The 19,404-nt window shown below is 36.9% G+C and overlaps 1 protein-coding gene across 5 annotated transcripts in view; it reads left to right on the top strand.

The window, feature by feature from the left end:
- WDR64 (WD repeat domain 64) overlaps nucleotides 1-19,404 on the top strand; it is a 152,057-nt gene that overhangs the window by 35,037 nt on the left and 97,616 nt on the right. For all 5 annotated transcript variants that reach the window (XM_045049232.1, XM_045049233.1, XM_003999137.5 and 2 more), the window contains 2 exons: nucleotides 1,947-2,161; nucleotides 7,760-7,894. In XM_045049232.1, the coding sequence (XP_044905167.1) occupies nucleotides 1,947-2,161; nucleotides 7,760-7,894 (350 nt within the window). The remainder of the gene's footprint in view (nucleotides 1-1,946; nucleotides 2,162-7,759; nucleotides 7,895-19,404) is intronic.

The following is a 19,404-nucleotide window of genomic DNA, read 5'->3' as shown; positions in this document are numbered from 1 at the left end:
CTCAAACAAAACTCAGTCTTGAAGGATCTCATGAAAAAACATAATATGTAATACAATGGTGCAACAAATTATGCATTTAAAAAAAACAAAAACAAAAACACAAGGGCCATAAGAGTTTGGGGAGAGGCAAGATTGTAAAAAATGCCCTCAGGAAGCAGGATCCTTTGAAGGATGAGGAGGATTAAGAAATAATTAGCCTTCCTCTGTGCCTTACTTGTCCCTAGGCTCAGTGGAAAACTAAACTTCTCATTCTTGTCCCCATAACCAGCTAGTGATGCCAGGATGACTTTAAAGAAGATAGGTTCTTGCTTCATGTACTTTATTATGTGATGTGTTAGGTCTCATGTTCTGCGGTTTGATTGCAACGTCTTCTCTGTCCAGTTCTGTCCAGTTTTTACTCCTGTTTTCCACCCCATAGAAGCTTCCAGATCCTTGAGAGCATCTTCTTCCACTCTCTGTCCCCTTGCCTCCTTCTCTGCCTTCTTGTCTGCATCACCTGGATGGATCACCTGGGCTAAAGCCATCCCCACCCTCCATTTTCCTAAATCCTTTGAAACTCTAGTACTGATAGATGTGACAGCCTTTCTCTGCTTCTTCACGGTGGCTAATACCTCCTGGAGAAAAATACGAAGTCACACTGTTTGGCATCACTACAATTCAGGGTCCGCAGACTCATCTGAAGACTCACTGGCTTCTGCCAACCTCTTTCTTGCCCTTGCAAATCACTTTCCCATCCCTGTCAATATTCCAAAAGGCCATTATTGTCCTCAAGCTCTGTCCCTTTCAGCAGATGGACTTGCCCCTATTTTCCTGAGGAATCTGAGTCTATGAGGCTTATCCTCTTGTAAATTCTAGCTCTCCCACCTATAGCTTTACTGAGGACATTCTACTACCTTTCTTTCTTCCTTCCTCTCTCTGGGGGCAAATATCCCATCCCCTCCACCCTCGTCCAAGACAAGGCTCTTTCCTTTCTATCTTTTTGACATTCAATTCTCCTTCTAAACCATTCCTTTCAACCACCTCTGAATCTTTCTGTCAACCAGTTCATATCCCAGATCAAAGGTCACCTTCCCTGACTATGGGACCTACAGTGGCTTCTCCAGTCACTATCATAGCACCCTGCTTTATTTCCTCAGTGCACTGCCCATGATCTTAAATGATCTGCTTCTTTATACCTGTATTCCTGCACTAGAATGGTAGCTCCACAGAGTCAGAAACTTGTCTTGTTCATGCCCACATGGCCCATGCCTACAATAGTTCTTGGCACATTGTAGTTGCTCAATAAATATTTGTTGACTGACTGAATGAAGCTCTAAATATATTCAAGTCTCACACATTCTAAATAAAATAAAACAAAACAGATGTTTTAATAGTTTTTTTCCCCCCTCTCTCTTAGGTAGAGAGTGAATTCTGAGAGAGCACTTGATATATAGCCCAGTGAACCCAATCCAATAGCCCAGAGTCAGCTTGATAAATGCTTGCTGACTATTTCTGGATGAACTTGGCTGTTAGGATATGTTTTTCCTGATAACTCCTTGTAAAATAATTGGGGTGTTAATACTTGATTTTCTTATTTACCATCCAGTTTTATGTCCCTGGTCTTGTAACACCTCAACCTTGTTACTTCCCATAAATTTGCCATACAAATTCAAGAAAGGGACAGGCCTAGTAACACCACAGAAAATCTCATTACATATTGAGCCAAAGGCACCTCACCCTTTTCCCTACAAACTCCCCAAAAGCAGTGATGGGATCATGGTCAATGGTCATTAACTTTTACTTGGTTAACTTTGGACATTTTTTTTTTCAAGTTTCTTGAACACCATGGGAGTATCTAAAATGAGAGACATCAGAAAGTAAAACTTGTATCAAATAATAGGGCAATAGTTAATATGTGGATAGTAGGGCAATGTAATAACTTATTAAAAGCATTCTTCTGTTCCTAGGAAAACTATTTTGTCATAAAGCCTGTGGATCACTGCCTCCTTTGTGTGTGCGTAGTGTCTCTGCCTGACCAGGTCTGCCGAGATGACATCCTCTTGGGGGATGATGGTGGTTTCGTAAACAAATTCACAGTAAATAGTGACGACTTTGGACTAAAGCAGGCAAAAGCCAAAAAAAAATTACAAAACCAAGTCTTAGACTCAAAGAACTTTAAAAGGTAAGGGTAGTACATGGGCAGCTCAATTGTTTTAATATAGACTGTGTTCAAGTATTTATATAGTGAGCACAATGTGCTAGACCTACCGTGGTAGAGATCTAAAATGCCAAGCTGAACAACAAATGCCTCTTACGTCAAAGAACTTGCAGTGTAATTGGGAAGAGAAATGAGAAAATTAGCCCCTGAAATTTCAATTAACAATAAATCTATAGGTAATTGAATAAACGAAAGAGTTAAGTGAAAAAATTAAATCATGAAAAAACTATAAAAGACATATATGACTGTTTACTAGCACTTGAATGAAGAAGAGTATAAACATGAAAGCAGTGGATGTAAAATTTGAAGAAAAAATTGGATATTTGACAAAATCAAAATTTCTGGACATCGAGAGATAACATTTTAAAATAAGCTAGCATAAATATTTATAATAAATATGACAAATAATGGGTTAATACTCTAATAGATGTTGGAGTTTTATTAAAAAACAATAATTCCTGAGAAAAAAGGTCAAAGACTATGACCAGATAATTCACACACAGGCACTCACAGTACAAATACTCAATAAACATTTCCAAATGGTCATCAGGCAAAAATACTAACAATTATGTCCAAGTGATGAGATTATAGGTGATTTTTTTTGTCTTTATAATTGTGTTGTCTTTGAAGTTTTTAGAGTAAAGCATATATTACTTTCATTAGCAGAGAAACAAATTTTGTATTAAATATACCCTCTCTCTTAATCAAAAAAGTACAACTTAAAATAAGATACAAATTCTCATTTATAAAATTGGAAGAGATTAAAAATGGGGGAGATTTTATGGATGGGCATTCTCCCACACTATTGGTGGTAGAAAGTATGAGTTAGATCCCTTTCTGGAGGGAAACTTGAGCACACACATCAAGTGTCTGCATAAACCTTTACACATTAGGACCCAGGATGTACATGTGTTTAAAAATAAAAGTATGGTTATCACAGCATTATTCCCAGCAGTAAAGTATCTAGTGTCCAACAATGGAGGAATGATTAACTTAAATGATTAAGTCAGTTCAATACTGTATAAATGTGTAAAAGCTCTAATACAGTTTCTACAAGTATATATTTACCTATCTTATAAATATCTCCACATAAATATAATACACTTATATGTAAAACATATTTTTTGTCAGACTCCTGTTTTTTGTCAGATATTTAAAGTATCAAGAGCATTCAGTAAATCATAGTATTATAGTAGGGAATGCCATGCACTCCCTGCTTGTTTTTTGGGTGTGGAGCTTGGTTTTGGGTGTGGAGCTTGGTTTTGGGTGTGGAGTATTGGTATACCTAATATAATATTAGGTAAAAATATTAATTTTTCTATGTACATATGAATTCAGTTTTATAAAAAAACACATAGACGTGTTAGTATATTTCTATTTAGGAAAATATTGAATGTAAATATCTCAGTATATTAATAATGATTCTCTGTGGGACGTTGAAGAGGTGATTTTTATTTTCCTCTTTATGTTTTTCTACTTTCTAAATTATGCAATGAAAATTTTTCTTTTCTTTTTTTGAGAGAGAAAGAGGGCACAAGTTAGTGACGGGCAGAGAGAGAGAGAGAGACAGTGAGAGAGAAGTGGGGCTTACCTGAAGCAGGACTCGAGCTCACCTATGTGGAACTCAAACTCAGGACCTGTGACATCATGACCTGAGCCAAAGTCAGATGCTTAGCAACTGAGCCACCCAGGCACCTGCAAAATTTTCTTTTAGAATAAGAAAAAAAATACTTTTAAAAATACAGGATTATATTTTGTCGTTAATGTAACAAATATTTTATCCCAGAGTTAGAATATGCAATTTAAATCTCAAACTATTACAATTAGCCAATTTCTTAAAAAAAAAAAAAAAAAAAAAAACAACAACAAAAAACAATTAGCTAATTTCTGAAATCCTGATAATGACACAATAATTAACTATCTGGCTCCATTTTCCATTCTTCATATTACTTAGTTGCACAAAAGTATTAGAATCTGATGGGGAATTCCTAATATGTGATGTGCTACTGTATACACTATCAAGAATTTCATTCCACGAGAAAGTCAGGATAGAAGGAACATACTTAAATATCATAAAAGCCATTTATGAAAAGCCCACAGCTAACATCATCCTCAACGGGGAAAAACTGAGAGCTTTCTCCCTGAGATCAGGAACACGACAGGGATGCCCACTCTCACCGCTGCTGTTTAACATAGTGCTGGAAGTTCTAGCATCAGCAATCAGACAACAAAAGGAAATCAAAGGCATCAAAATTGGCAAAGATGAAGTCAAGCTTTCATTTTTTGCAGATGACATGATATTATACATGGAGAACCCGATAGACTCCACCAAAAGTCTGCTAGAACTGATACATGAGTTCAGCAAAGTCACAGGATACAAAATCAATGTACAGAAATCAGTTGCATTCTTATACACTAATAATGAAGCAACAGAAAGACAAATAAAGAAACTGATCCCATTCACAATTGCACCAAGAAGCATAAAATACCTAGGAATAAACCTAACCAAAGATGTACAAGATCTGTATGCCGAAAACTATAGAAAGCTTATGAAGGAAATTGAAGAAGATACAAAGAAATGGAAAAACATTCCGTGCTCATGGGTTGGAAGAATAAATATTGTCAAAATGTCAATACTACCCAAAGCTATCTACACATTCAATGCAATCCCAATCAAAATAGCACCAGCATTCTTCTCGAAACTAAAACAAGCAATCCTAAAATTCATATGGAACCACAAAAGGCCCCGAATAGCCAAAGTAATTCTGAAGAGGAAGACCAAAGCAGGAGGCATCACAATCCCAGACTTTAGCCTCTACTACAAAGCTGTAATCATCAAGACAGCATGGTATTGGCACAAAAACAGACACATAGACCAATGGAATAGAATAGAAACCCCAGAACTAGGAATCACAAACATATGGCCAACTCATCTTTGACAAAGCAGGAAAGAATATCCAATGGAAAAAAAAAACAGTCTCTTTAACAAATGGTGCTGGGAGAACTGGACAGCAACATGCAGAAGGTTGAAACTAGACCACTCTCTCACACCATTCACAAAAAGAAACTCAAAATGGATAAAGGACCTGAATGTGAGACAGGAAACCATAAAAACACTAGAGGAGAAAGCATGAAAAGACCTCTCTGACCTCAGCCACAGCAATTTCTTACTTGACACATCCCCAAAGGCAAGGGAATTAAAAGCAAAAATGAACTATTGGGACCTCATCAAGATAAAAAGCTTCTGTACAGCAAAGGAAACAACCAACAAAACTAAAAGGCAACCAACAGAATGGGAAAAGATATTTGCAAATGACGTATTGGACAAAGGGCTAGTATCCAAAATCTATAAAGAGCTCACCAAGCTCCACACCCAAAAAACAAATAATCCAGTGAAGAAATGGGCAGAAAACATGAATAGACACTTCTCTAAAGAAGACATCCAGATGTCCAACAGGCACATGAAAAGATGCTCAACATCACTCCTCATCAGGGAAATACAAATCAAAACCACACTCAGATATCACCTCACGCCAGTCAGAGTGGCCAAAATGAACAAATCAGGAGACTATAGATGCTGGCGAAGATGTGGAGAAACAGGAACCCTCTTGCACTGTTGGTGGGAATGCAAATTGGTGCAGCCACTCTGGAAAACAGTGTGGAGGTTCCTCAAAAAATTAAAAATAGACCTACCCTATGACCCAGCAGTAGCACTGCTAGGAATTTATCCAAGGGATACAGGAGTACTGATGCATAGGGGCACTTGTACCCCAATGTTTATAGCAGCACTCTCAACAATAGCCAAATTGTGGAAAAAGCCTAAATGTCCATCAACTGTCGAATGGATAAAGAAATCGTGGTTTATATACACAATGGAGTACTACGTGGCAATGAGAAAGAATGAAATATGGCCCTTTGTAGCAACGTGGATGGAACTGGAGAGTGTGATGCTAAGTGAAATAAGCCATACAGAGAAAGACAGATACCATATGTGTTCACTCTTATGTGGATCCTGAGAAACTTAACAGAAACCCATGGGGGAGGGGAAGGAAAAAAAAAGAGGCTAGAGTGGGAGGGAGCCAAAGCATAAGAGACTCTTAAAAACTGAGAACAAACTGAGGGTTGATGGGAGGTGGGAGGGAGGGAAGGGTGGATGATGGGCATTGAAGAAGGCATCTTTTGGGATGAGCACTGGGTGTTGTATGGAAACCAATTTGACAATAAATTTCATATATTAAAAAAAAAGAATTTCATTCTAATTATAATAGGTTCTTGGAGTAGAAGCTGAGACATAAATTTTCTTTCTCTGAGATGTGTGTCACCTGTCAGAAAACTACATGGCCTCTTTTACATTCCTGTTTCCATTAGCTGAATGTTAGAAACTTGAGGAATCTGGGTACAGTTAAATAAATGCTAATTCACATTGGTTCTTTTGGGTGATTATTTACATGTAGATGATTTACTCATATAGATGATCATAATGTACGTTATTTAAATTAGTAAGACTGACATCTATAGATAAGCTGAGTGTTGAGGCATATTCTTACACCAAACAGATTCTTAAACCCAACAGAATGAAAAGGATTAAGGCCAAAGGGGTAATTAAATTCTGGAGCCATCATAATGTTTTCCTGCAGTTGATATCCACATAATACATTTATATCAGATGGGTCGTGGTGGGGGGTGTGGATAGGAAATACTGGTATACAAAATGTTGTGCAAATTAAAGAAAAAAGTAGCCAGCACCCAGAGTCCAAAATTAAATGCAATCCAGTATGGAAAAAAGAAAGCTCTCTATTCTGTTTAATCTCATATTGTCAAACATCCCTGCCATGAGTTATAAACACATCCATTCCTCAACTAGAATCTAAGGAACTTGGGAACAAGGATTTTGCCTTAGTCATCCTTATGTCCTTTTAACTGGGATACAGTAAGTGCTCAATAAGTGTTCATGAATGAGGAAACAAGTACACTGTAATATTTGAGTAAAGATAACACCAGGAAGATGGCTTCTTCCAGTAGAGGTAAGAATTTTGTCGTAAAAATTTTGGCCCGTAATGCTAAGCCTCTCACCGAAGTGTCCGGTGAACTGGTGAGCAACACTTTGGCAAGGCTGTCGCAGCTTCAGCTTCACCAGTGACTGGGACTCCAAATTTCTCAGTTTTCCAGTTCTGAGAGTGTTCGTGGAAAATATGAAAGTGCATTGACTCACCTAAAACCATATGAAACACAGTCCTTTTGGATGACCAGCATTTATCAGTAACGTGAGGATAATAGTGTCCATATTGAACAAGGATTCTTCTAGAGTGTTCCTTTAATTCTGAATCTACAGCTCAACATTTGATGATAAACTTTTATTTTTCCTTTAAATACGCCATATGATAAAAATTTAGTTAAACAGTTAAAAGTGGTATAATGCATACGATGGTCTTATACTTGCAGGCTTTACCACAGTTCAGAGTTTTGACTTGGTTAAAATCAAAATGAAATGCTTAATAGAAACTCAACATAATGTCTCTGTGTGTCTAACATAACACCTCCTTTTTTTCTTTTAATTCCCAGTGTTAAAAGGAAGCTGCATAATGACTGGGTTATGAAAATTAGATACATTGCAGCCCTAAGTTGCTTTGGGTCCTGCTCCTTAGACAGTGTTCATTCATTGGTTTTGGAATCCTTGAAGAGACTTGAGGATAATTTGTAAGTACAATAGTTTGTACACATGAACATTCTGTGACTTTCAGGCCTTTTACAAGTAATAAGTCCATGACAGCATGGAGCTTTTTTTATTTTTTTATTTTTTTTTTAATTTATTTTTTTTTTCAACGTTTATTTATTTTTGGGACAGAGAGAGACAGAGCATGAACGGGGGAAGGGGCAGAGAGAGAGGGAGACACAGAATCGGAAGCAGGCTCCAGGCTCCGAGCCATCAGCCCAGAGCCTGACGCGGGGCTCGAACTCACGGACCGCGAGATCGTGACCTGGCTGAAGTCGGACCCAGGCGCCCCAGCATGGAGCTTTTTTAGAAAACATCAGATCTTAATGATTTCATTTGTTTGACAAGATTAGATTTTTAAGAGGAAATTGAAATCACTCATGCAAATCTGAATATGATATGTCCTTCTCACAACAATTTTGCTCATTTGTTGTTTATTGACACAATGTATTGGAATAAATCAACACAGGTATATCTATATTTACCCAGTATAGTTCGGTGGGTAAAACTTTACACTGTGAGGGGCACCTGGGTGGCTCAGGTTTAGCATCCGACTTCAGCTCAGGTCATGATCTCACAGTCCATGATTTCGAGCCCCACGTTGGGCTCTCTGCTGACAGCTCAGAGCCTGGAGCCTGCTTAGGGTTCTGTGTCTCCCTCTCTCTCTGCCCCTCCCCCACTCACACTCTGTCTCTCTCTCTTCCTCAAAAATAAATAAACATTAAAAAAAATTTTTTTAAGCCTTTACACTTTGAAAATCATTCTTAGAGGTCAGTTGGCTAGCCTGTGAATATCTATAGCACAAACATCATGTTCCATGTGTAATAAATACATGAAATGGCTTTCTTATAGACAGGTGAATTTGAATAGTATGTAGCTTTATTTTTTATCTCGTTAAATGTTCATTAATAACTATTAATATGTAATAACATTATAACTATATAGTACCTATGTGGGTTTCTTAAGTTTGTTTATTTTTTGTGAGAGAGAACGTACATGCAAGTGGGGGAGGAGCAAAGAGAGAGGGAGGGAGGGACTCCCCAGCGGGCTCCACAATGTCAGCGAGGAGCCTGACCCAGGACTTGATCTCAGGAACCATGAGGTCATGACCTGAGCCAAAATCGAGAGTCACACATTTAACCAACTGAGCCACCCAGGTGCCCCGCTATACTACTTATGTGTTAATTACATTAATATATGCTAACTGTAAAGCAGACACTATATTTTAATTTTCAGTTTTAAAATGCATTGAGTTATATGCTACAACACGGATAAACCTCAAAAACATTATGCTAAGTGACAGAAGCCAGACACAAAAGACTGCATATTGAATGATTCCATTTATATCAAATGTCCGGAAAAAGCAAATTTATAGAGACAGGACGTAGATCAGTGAATGCCAGGAAGTGGCAGTGAGAGCAGGGATCCCAAGTGGGCACAAGGGATATTTTTGGAGTATTGAAAATGTTCTAAAACTTATTTTGGTGATTGTTATACAGCTGTATAAATTCACTAAAAACAATTGAACGTACACATGGGTGAATTTTATGTTATATAACGTATACTTTAACAAAACTGTCTTTAAAAATACATAGAGGGGCGCCTGGGTGGCGCAGTCGGTTAAGCGTCCGACTTCAGCCAGGTCACGATCTCGGTCCGTGAGTTCGAGCCCCGCGTCGGGCTCTGGGCTGATGGCTCAGAGCCTGGAGCCTGTTTCCGATTCTGTGTCTCCCTCTCTCTCTGCCCCTGCCCCGTTCATGCTCTGTCTCTCTCTGTCCCAAAAAAATAAATAAATGTTGAAAAAAAATTTTTTTTTAATGTGTTTAAAAAAATAAATAAATAAAAATAAAAATACATAGACACTTCTAGTTTCCAGTCTGGCACATAAAAAGTTTGGAAGTCATCACTCAGCCTTAACAACAGGTAAAATAAATAAGTAAGTAAATAAATAAATAAATAAACCAGAAAATCAACAATTCTTCTTAAATCCATCAAAGAAGTGAAGTCACAGATCAAACTGCTGCCCCCAAATTTAGAGAGACAAGCAGGTATTTACTAAGAATCACAACTTACCAGAGCAGAAATCCACAAGCAGATACCTCTAGGAAACCAACATACTGTGATAGGAAAACATAAATCCCTGGGGGCTCAACATAGACAAGTCTAAGAGTTAAAAACTCCAGGGACCCAGTTATAGGGGTTCCCATACTTTTGTGCATTTTATTCCTGGGACCAGTTTCTCACAGTGAATATTGGACAAAAATCCTCTCCTGCTTCTGACAAGGGAAGAGGAAAATGCACCACATTCTGTTCTTTTTAACAAGTTCCCTTCAGCAAAACTACCGTACCAGAGCCTAAACTATTGAGGTTTTATCAGAGAAACTGATAGAGATCAGAGAAATGATCTGATCAGGGAGATCAGAAGGGAGATGGGAAATATCCACCTCTAGCCTACTCTAGCTTTCCACAATGGAGAAGGGACGTACCCAAACCTAGCCCACTCCAGCCATCCTGACCTACCTAAGGGGGAGGAGGGCTGCAGAACATTTGTGAAGTCTGCAGTTCAGAGGACAGTCTTACTAAAAGACTGAAATCTAATCAAAGGACTGTAGACCACTTCCCTTTCACCCCACCCACCTTACAACCACATTACTAAAGGATTATTTGCAGCAATTCCTTTTTTTACACAATACATTCAGTCCTACTATCAAGAAAAAAAAAATTACAAGGCATACTAAAATGCAAAACCACAGTTTTAAGAGATAGAGCAAGCATCAAACCCCAAACTCAGATATAGGTGGGATGTTGGAATCAGCAGACCAGGAATGCAAAATAACTATGAGTAATATGTTAAGGGCTCTCATGGATAAAGTGGACACAATGCAAAAAAAGATTGCGAATGTAAACAGAGAGATAGAAATTTTAATAAAGAGTCAAAAAAAGGGGTGCCTGGGTGGCTCAGTTGCTTAAGCGTCTGACTTCAGCCTAGGTCATGATCTCATGGTTCGTGGGATCAGGCCCCACATCAGGCTCCGTGTTGACAGCTCAGAGCCTGGAGCCTGCTGCAAAATGGGTCTCCCTCTCTCTGTGCCCCTCCCCTGCTCTCACTATGTCTCTTTCTCTCTCAAAAATAAACATTAAAGATTTTTTAAAAAATAAAAAAGAAATGCTAGAAATCTAAAACACTAATAGAAATAAAGAATGCCTTTGACTGGATCAACAGTAGACTGACTACTTGAGGAAAGAATCTCTGAACTTGAGAGTACGTCAATAGACACTTCAAAAATGATAAAACAAGGGACATCTGGGTGGCTTAGTCGGCTAAGTGTCTGACTTCAGCTCAGGTCATGATCTTGCAGCTCACAAGTTCAAGCCCTGCATTGGGCTCTGTGCTGACAGCTCAGAGCCTGGAGCCTGCTTCAGATTCTCTGTCTCCCTCTCTGCCTGCCCCTCCCTCACTCTCTCTCTCTCTCAAAACTGAATAAAAACATTTTTAAAAATTAACAAATGGTAAAACGAGGATAAGAGGTCTGAAAAAAAAAAAAAGGAATAGAATATCCAAGAACTGTGGAACAACTACAAGAGTTGTAGCATATGCATAATGGGAATTCTAGGGAAATGAAGACAAAAATGAAAAGAAGAAATATTTGAAGGAATGACTGAGAATTTCCCCAAATTAATGTCAGATACCAAACCACATATAAATAAGCTCAGAGAACACCAAGCATGATAAATGCCAAAATAGCAACAACAACAACCAAAACACTGAGGCATATCATATTCAAACTCTAGAAAATCAAAGATAAAAATTTTTGAAAGAAATCAGATGGAAAAAAGCACCTCACCTTTAGAGGAGGAAAGGTAAGACTTACATCCAACTTCTCCTCAAAAAAACCATGCAAGATGAAAGTGCAGTAAAATATCTGAAGAGTTGAAACAAAAATATACCAACGCAGAATTATTTTTTCTGCAAAATTATCCTTTCAAAGTGAAAGGTAAATAAAAACATTTTCAGACAAACAAAAATTGAGTGAATTTGTTGCCAATGGACCTGACTTGCAAGAAATGTAAAAAGAAGTTCTTCAGAGATGAGAAAAATAATGTATGTAAGAAATCAAGACCTACATAAAGAAAGGAAGATCATTACAGAAGGAATAAGTGAAGGTAAGAATAAAAACATTTATTTCCTTACTCTTAATTTATCTAACAGATAACAGTTTGTTCACAACAATGGCAACAATGTATTGAGATATATACAAATATATATGATCAAGGTATATATAACAGCACTGACAGGAAAATTTATAGCATTAGATACAAATATTAGAAAAGAAAGATCTAAAACTAATACTCTAAGTTTCCCTTAGGAAACTAGACAAAAATAGAAACTGTCCAAAGTAAGCAGAGAAAAAAAAATAAAAATTACAACTGAAATCAATAAAATTAAAAACAGGAAATCAATAGAGAAAGTCAATAAAACCAAAACCTGGCACAAAAACAGACACATAGACCAATGGAATAGAATAGAAATCCCAGAACTAGACCCACAAACGTATGGCCAACTCATCTTTGACAAAGCAGGAAAGAACATCCAATGGAAAAAAGACAGCCTCTTTAACAAATGGTGCTGGGAGAACTGGAAAGCAACATGCAGAAGGTTGAAACTAGACCACTTTCTCACACCATTCACAAAAATAAACTCAAAATGGATAAAGGACCTAAATGCGAGACAGGAAACCATCAAAACCTTAGAGGAGAAAGCAGGAAAAGACCTCTCTGACCTCAGCCGTAGCAATCTCTTACTCGACACATCCCCAAAGGCAAGGGAATTAAAAGCAAAAGTGAATTACTGGGACCTTATGAAGATAAAAAGCCTCTGCACAGCAAAGGAAACAACCAACAAAACTAAAAGGCAACCAACGGAATGGGAAAAGATATTTGCAAATGACATATCGGACAAAGGGCTAGTATCCAAAATCTATAAAGAGCTCACCAAACTCCACACCCGGAAAACAAATAACCCAGTGAAGAAATGGGCAGAAAACATGAATAGACACTTCTCTAAAGAAGACATCCGGATGGCCAACAGGCACATGAAAAGATGCTCAACGTCGCTCCTTATCAGGGAAATACAAATCAAAACCATACTCAGGTATCACCTCACGCCAGTCAGAGTGGCCAAAATGAACAAATCAGGAGACTACAGATGTTGGAGAGGATGTGGAGAAACGGGAACCCTCTTGCACTGTTGGTGGGAATGCAAATTGGTGCAGCCGCTCTGGAAAGCAGTGTGGAGGTTCCTCAGAAAATTAAAAATAGACCTACCCTATGACCCAGCAATAGCACTGCTAGGAATTTATCCAAGGGATACAGGAGTACCGATGCATAGGGCCACTTGTACCCCAATGTTCATAGCAGCACTCTCAACAATAGCCAAATTATGGAAAGAGCCTAAATGTCCATCAACTGCTGAGTGGATAAAAAAATTGTGGTTTATATACACAATGGAGTACTACGTGGCAATGAGAAAAAATGAAATATGGCCTTTTGTAGCAACGTGGATGGAACTGGAGAGTGTGATGCTAAGTGAAATAAGCCATACAGAGAAAGACAGATACCATATGGTTTCACTCTTATGTGGATCCTGAGAAACTTAACAGGAACCCATGGGGGAGGGGAAGGAAAAAAAAAAAAGTTAGAGTGGGAGAGAGCCAAAGCATAAGAGACTGTTAAAAACTGAGAACAAACTGAAGGTTGATGGGGGGTGGGAGGGAGGGGAGGGTGGGTGATGGGTATTGAGGAGGGCACCTTTTGGGATGAGCACTGGGTGTTGTATGGAAACCAATTTGTCAATAAATTTCATATATATATAAAAAAAAATAAAAAATAAAAGAAAAGAAAACCAAAACCTGGTTTTTTGAAACGATCAATAAAATTGATAAACCTCTAGCCAGGATAACTAAGAAAAGAGAAGACACAAATTGCTACTATCAGAAGTAAAGAAAGTAACATGACTACAGATCCCATAGACATTAAAAAAATAAAGGAATATTATGACCAACTCTATGCCCTAGATTTGATAATCTAGATAAAAATGGACCAATTCCTTGAAAGATATAATCTGTCAAAACTCACACCAGAAGGTAAATAATCTGAATAGGCCTATAATTTGTTAATGAAAATGAATTAATAATAAAACATTCTAAAAGAAAAAGCATCAGGCCCATGTAGGTTTAATGGTGAATTCTACTGTACATTTAAGGAAGAAATTATACCAATTCTCTACAATCTCCTCCAGATAATAGGAGCAGAGAAATACTTTCAGACTTGTTCAGTGAGGCCAGTTGTACCCTAATACCAAAAACCAGACACAGGCATTGCAAAGAAAACTACAGACCAGTGTCTCCTAGGAGTATAGATGCAAAAATCCTTGACAAAATATTAGCAAACTGAACTTAATAAGATATAAAAAGAAATATACACCATGACCAGGTATGCAAGGCTGGTTCAACATTTGAAATTATTTAATATATCCATCATATCAACAGGCTAAGAAGAAAAATCAATTATCACATCAATAGATACAAAAAAGCATTTGAAAAAAATCTATTCATGTAAAAACTCTAGATCAAGACACAGACCTTGTATTTCTCTCTCTCTCTCTCTCTCTCTCTCTCTCTCTCTCACACACACACACACACACACACACACACATCTCAAAATGGGCCAAAGATGTAAATATAAAACCCAAAACTATAAAACTCCTAGATGAAAATCTAAATAATCTTAGTTTTGGCTGTGACTTTGTAGATTCAACACCAAAGGCATAATCCATGAAATGAATTAATGATAAGCTGGGCTTCATTAAAATTAAAAACTTATGCTCTTCAAAAGACACTGTCAAGAGAACAAAAAGACAAATCATAGACTGGGAGAAAATATTTGCAAAAGGCATATCTGATAGAGGACTCTTAGACCAAGAACTCTTAAAACTCAAGAATAAGAAAACAAACAAATTTTAAAAATGGGCAAAAGATCTAGACAGACACTTCACCAAAGGAGGTATACAGATGGAAATAAGCACATGAAAAGATGTTCCACATTATATGTCATTAGAAAAATGCAAATTGAAGCCACAATGAATATGGCAAACCCACAGCTAATACCATACTCAGTAAAAGCTCAAAGTTTTTCCTCTAAGATCAGGAACAAAGATGCCCACTTTTGCATCTTCAACATAGTATTTGAAATCCTAGCCAGAGTAAGAAACAAGAAAAAGAAATGCCTTTTAGGCATTCAAACTGGAGAGAAAGTAAAACTGTCACTATTTCCAGATGACATGATATTATATATAGAAAGTCCTTGGGGCGACTGGGTGGCTCAGTCGGTTAAGCGTCCGACTTCAGCTCAGGTCACGATCTCACGTTCTGTGAGTTCGAGCCCCGGGTCAGGCTCTGGGCTGATGGCTATAAGCCTGGAGCCTGCTTCCGATTCTGTGTCTCCCTCTCTCTCTGCCCCTCCCCCATTCATGCTCTGTCTCTCTCTGTCCCCAAAATAAATAAGCATTAAAAAAATTTTTTTTAAGAAAGTCCTAAAGACTCCACCAAAGAGCTGTTAGAACTAATAAATTAATTCAGTAAACTACAGGATACAAAATCAATATACAAAAATCAGATGTGTTTTTATAAAATAATAATTAACTATTGGAAAGAGTAATAAGAAAATAATCCCATTTACAATTGCATCAAAAACAATGCAATACCTATGAATAAATTTAACGGAGGAGATGAAAGATTGAACACTATAAGACATTAATGAAAGAAATTAAAGAAGATACAGATAAATGGAAAGATATTCCATGCTCATGGATTGGAAGAATTAATATCATCACAATATCCATACTACCCATAGCAATCTGCAGGTTCAATGTAATCCGTATCAAAATTCCAGTGGCATTTTTTCCCCACAGAAATAGAGCAAGCATTCCAATATTTGTGTGGGACCCCAAAAGGCCCCCAAGTAGGTGAATCAATCTTGAGAAACAGTAACAAAGCTGGAGGCATTATGCTCCCTGATTTCAAATTGTATTGCAAAGCTATAGTAATTAAAACAGTATAGCATAGGTCTAAAAACAGACACACAGATCAATGGAACAGAATAGAAAGCCCAGAAATAATCCCACACAAATATGATCAATTAATTGTGGCAAAGAAGCCAAGAATGCACTATGGGAAAGACAGTCTCTTCAATAAATGGTATTGGGAAAACTGGACAGCCACATGCAAAAGAATAAAATTGGACCCCTAACTCACACCATACACAAAAATGAACTCAAAATGGATTAAAGCCTGAATGTGAGAACTGAAGCCATAAAACTCATAGAGTAAATGTAATGTAAGTAATGTAAGACATTAATCTTGGCTGTGATGTTTTAAATCTGACACCAAAAGCAAAAGCAACAAAGGCAAAAGTAAAAAAGTGAGACTATATCAACCTAAAAAGCTTCTGTGCAGCAAGGAAGCCCTAAGAAAAATGAAAAACCACCTACCGAGTGGAAGAAAATATTTGCAAATCATATATCTGATAAGGGGCTAATATCTAAATATTATAAATATTTATACTTATATAAAAATATTTAATTTAATTTATTTATATAATTGATTTACATATTATATATTTATATATATTTTATATATAAAGAACTCATACAACTCAAGAGCAAAAAACAATCCAATTTAAAAATAGGCAGAAGATCTGAATAGAAATTTTTTTTCAAAGGAGACATACAGATGACCAACAGGTACATGAAGAGGTGCTCCACATTACTAGTCATCAGAGAAATGCATATCAAAACCACAATGAGACATCACCTCACACCTGTTGGGATGGCTAAAGTCAAAAGTACAAGAAACACCAAATGTTCGTAAAGATGTAGGGAAAAGGGAACCTTGGTGCATTATTGGTAGGAATGTAAATTGGTGCGGTCACTATGAAAAACAATACCGAAGTTCCTCAAAAAATTAAAAATAGAACTACCACATGATGCAGTAATTCCACTTCTGGATATTTATCCAAAGAATACAAAACACTAATTCAAAAAGATAATATGCACCACCATGTTTCTTATAGCATTATTTACAGTAACCAAAATATGGAAACAAAGTAACGGTCCATCGATGGATAAATGGATATGAAAGTTGGTACATAAACACAATAGAATATTATTCAGCCATAAAAAGAAGGAAACCTTGCCATTTGTGACAATATGGATGAACCCGGAGAGTTATACTAAGTGAAATAAGCCAGACAGAGGAAGACAAATACTGGATGGTATCACTTACATGTGGGATCCCCCCCAAAAGTCAAACTCACAAAAACAAAGAGTAGAAAAGTGGTTGCCAGGGGCTGGGTTGGGGGAAATAGGGAAAAGTTAGAAAAATGTATAAACTTGCAGTTACAAATGAATAAGATCTGAGGCTGTATTGGCGACTATCATTAATAACATTATATTGTATAACTGAAATTTCCTGAAAGTAGGACTTAAATGTTCTAGAAAGAAAAAAAAGGAAGGAAGGAAGGAAGGAAGGAAGGAAGGAAGGAAGGAAGGAAGGAAAGAAGGAAAGAAGGAAGGGAGAAAAGAAAGAGGGAGAAAAGAAAGAGGAAGGAAGAGGAGAAGAAAAGAGAATGGAAGGGAAGAGAAGGGAAGGGAAGGGAGAGAAGGGAAGAGAAGAGAAGAGAGAAGGAAGGAAAGAAAGAAAACAAAGAAAAATACTCAAAGTGATGGTTATGTTAGTGAACTGGATGGGGAGGACTATTTTCACAATGTATATACATATCAGATCAAAAAAAAAAAAACCTGAAAAGATAAAAACACAACAAAAGACTAAGGGTCAAAACTTAAAACAATAAAAATCTCTTCTTGATAATTTAATTCCCTTCTTTAAAACTCATTGTAATCATTTTTTATGAATTTCAGCTCTTCTATGTAACGAACAAGAGATTGAGTCTTACCTATAGGACTTGGCTTTTCCTCTTTTACATTAGGGTTAAACTAAAATACATAGTAGAAAAAATAATGAATAGTGTTTCCCTAACAAAACACAAATGGTAACTTCCAGGTCCTTCCTATTGAGTTTTTTAACGAGATTCACAAAAAGTGAGAGAAAAAGATAGCCTCTACACATACAGGTCTAGAATTTTAATTTAAGAAACAGACTAACAAAATTAGAAATGTTATGGAAGAAGAGAATATCACATCTCTGAAATGACTGACTACCCTCCATTTTCTTGAAAGTTGTAATCTTCATGAAAGAAACATATTTTCCCATCATCCAGAAAAATATAAAAAATATTTATCTTGACGTATAATATATTGCACTGAGAAATGAATTAAAAACTTTTCACAGAACATTAAAAATAGTTTCATTTCTTAACACCAGATCTGATCCCATAAATATCATTTCTATGGTATAATTAATTTTCACTTAGTTTCTGTAACATAATTAACTACTAGTGATTACACTCTGACATTTTAAGGGGGTGCATTTCTGAAGCATTTAATTAAGAATAGATGCAACTTAATTTCTAATTGATTTTGTATTGTGTTGGCAATTCATGATACATTTATAACCATAAAGAAGCATTTGTGAAAGCACATGAAATACATGGGGCGCCTGGGTGGCTCAGTCGGTTAAGCGTCCGACTTCGGCTCAGGTCATGATCTCACGGTCTGTGAGTTCGAGCCCCGCGTCGGGCTCTGTGCTAACAGCTCAGAGCCTGGAGCCCATTTCAGATTCTGTGTCTCCCTCTCTCTCTGCCCCTCCCCTGTTCATGCTCTGTCTCTCTCTGTCTCAAAAATAAATAAACATTAAAAAAATTAAAAAAAAAAAGAAATATAATATGCCCTTATCCTTATAGTACATGTATATTCTACTTCAACATCCAGAGAAAGGATTTTCATTTCCAAGATACACAAATCTACACACGTGATTTTACCCACACAAATATTTCCAGTACATTCACCAGGGTAATTCTAACCATCAATATGGCGACCAGAAAGCTATACAGGCCATGTAGTTCAGCCTTGAATCCAGAAGTGTATCAGTAATTCAACAAATATTTACTAAGTCACTATGTGGTAAGCACTGTGGACAATACAAATATGTTTAAATCGTGACCCCTGCCTTTAAATGCTTAAAATCTAGGTAAGATGACAAGAAATACAGACATAAAATCAGTGCCATGCTGGAGTCAGCTCATATCAGTTTATGAGAGCTGATGGCTAAGATTTCAGGAATTTGGCAAATTTCTTAAACACTGCCATCATTTAAAATTTATATAAGCTCAGAATTCCAGTATATTAAAACCAAAAGCAAGAAATACTCCAAGCTCATCACTTTTTATTTTACTACATTTTACTATTATGTATATCCTCAAGGATTGTATGTCCTTAAGAACATGGGAATACTATATAATGGTGTATAACTGTGTATCT

The sequence above is a fragment of the Felis catus genome, chromosome F1, assembly GCF_018350175.1.
Source record: "Felis catus isolate Fca126 chromosome F1, F.catus_Fca126_mat1.0, whole genome shotgun sequence".
Taxonomy (NCBI): domain Eukaryota; kingdom Metazoa; phylum Chordata; class Mammalia; order Carnivora; family Felidae; genus Felis; species Felis catus.
Note: the sequence above shows the minus strand (reverse complement) of the source record. Positions and strands in the feature narration are given on the sequence as shown.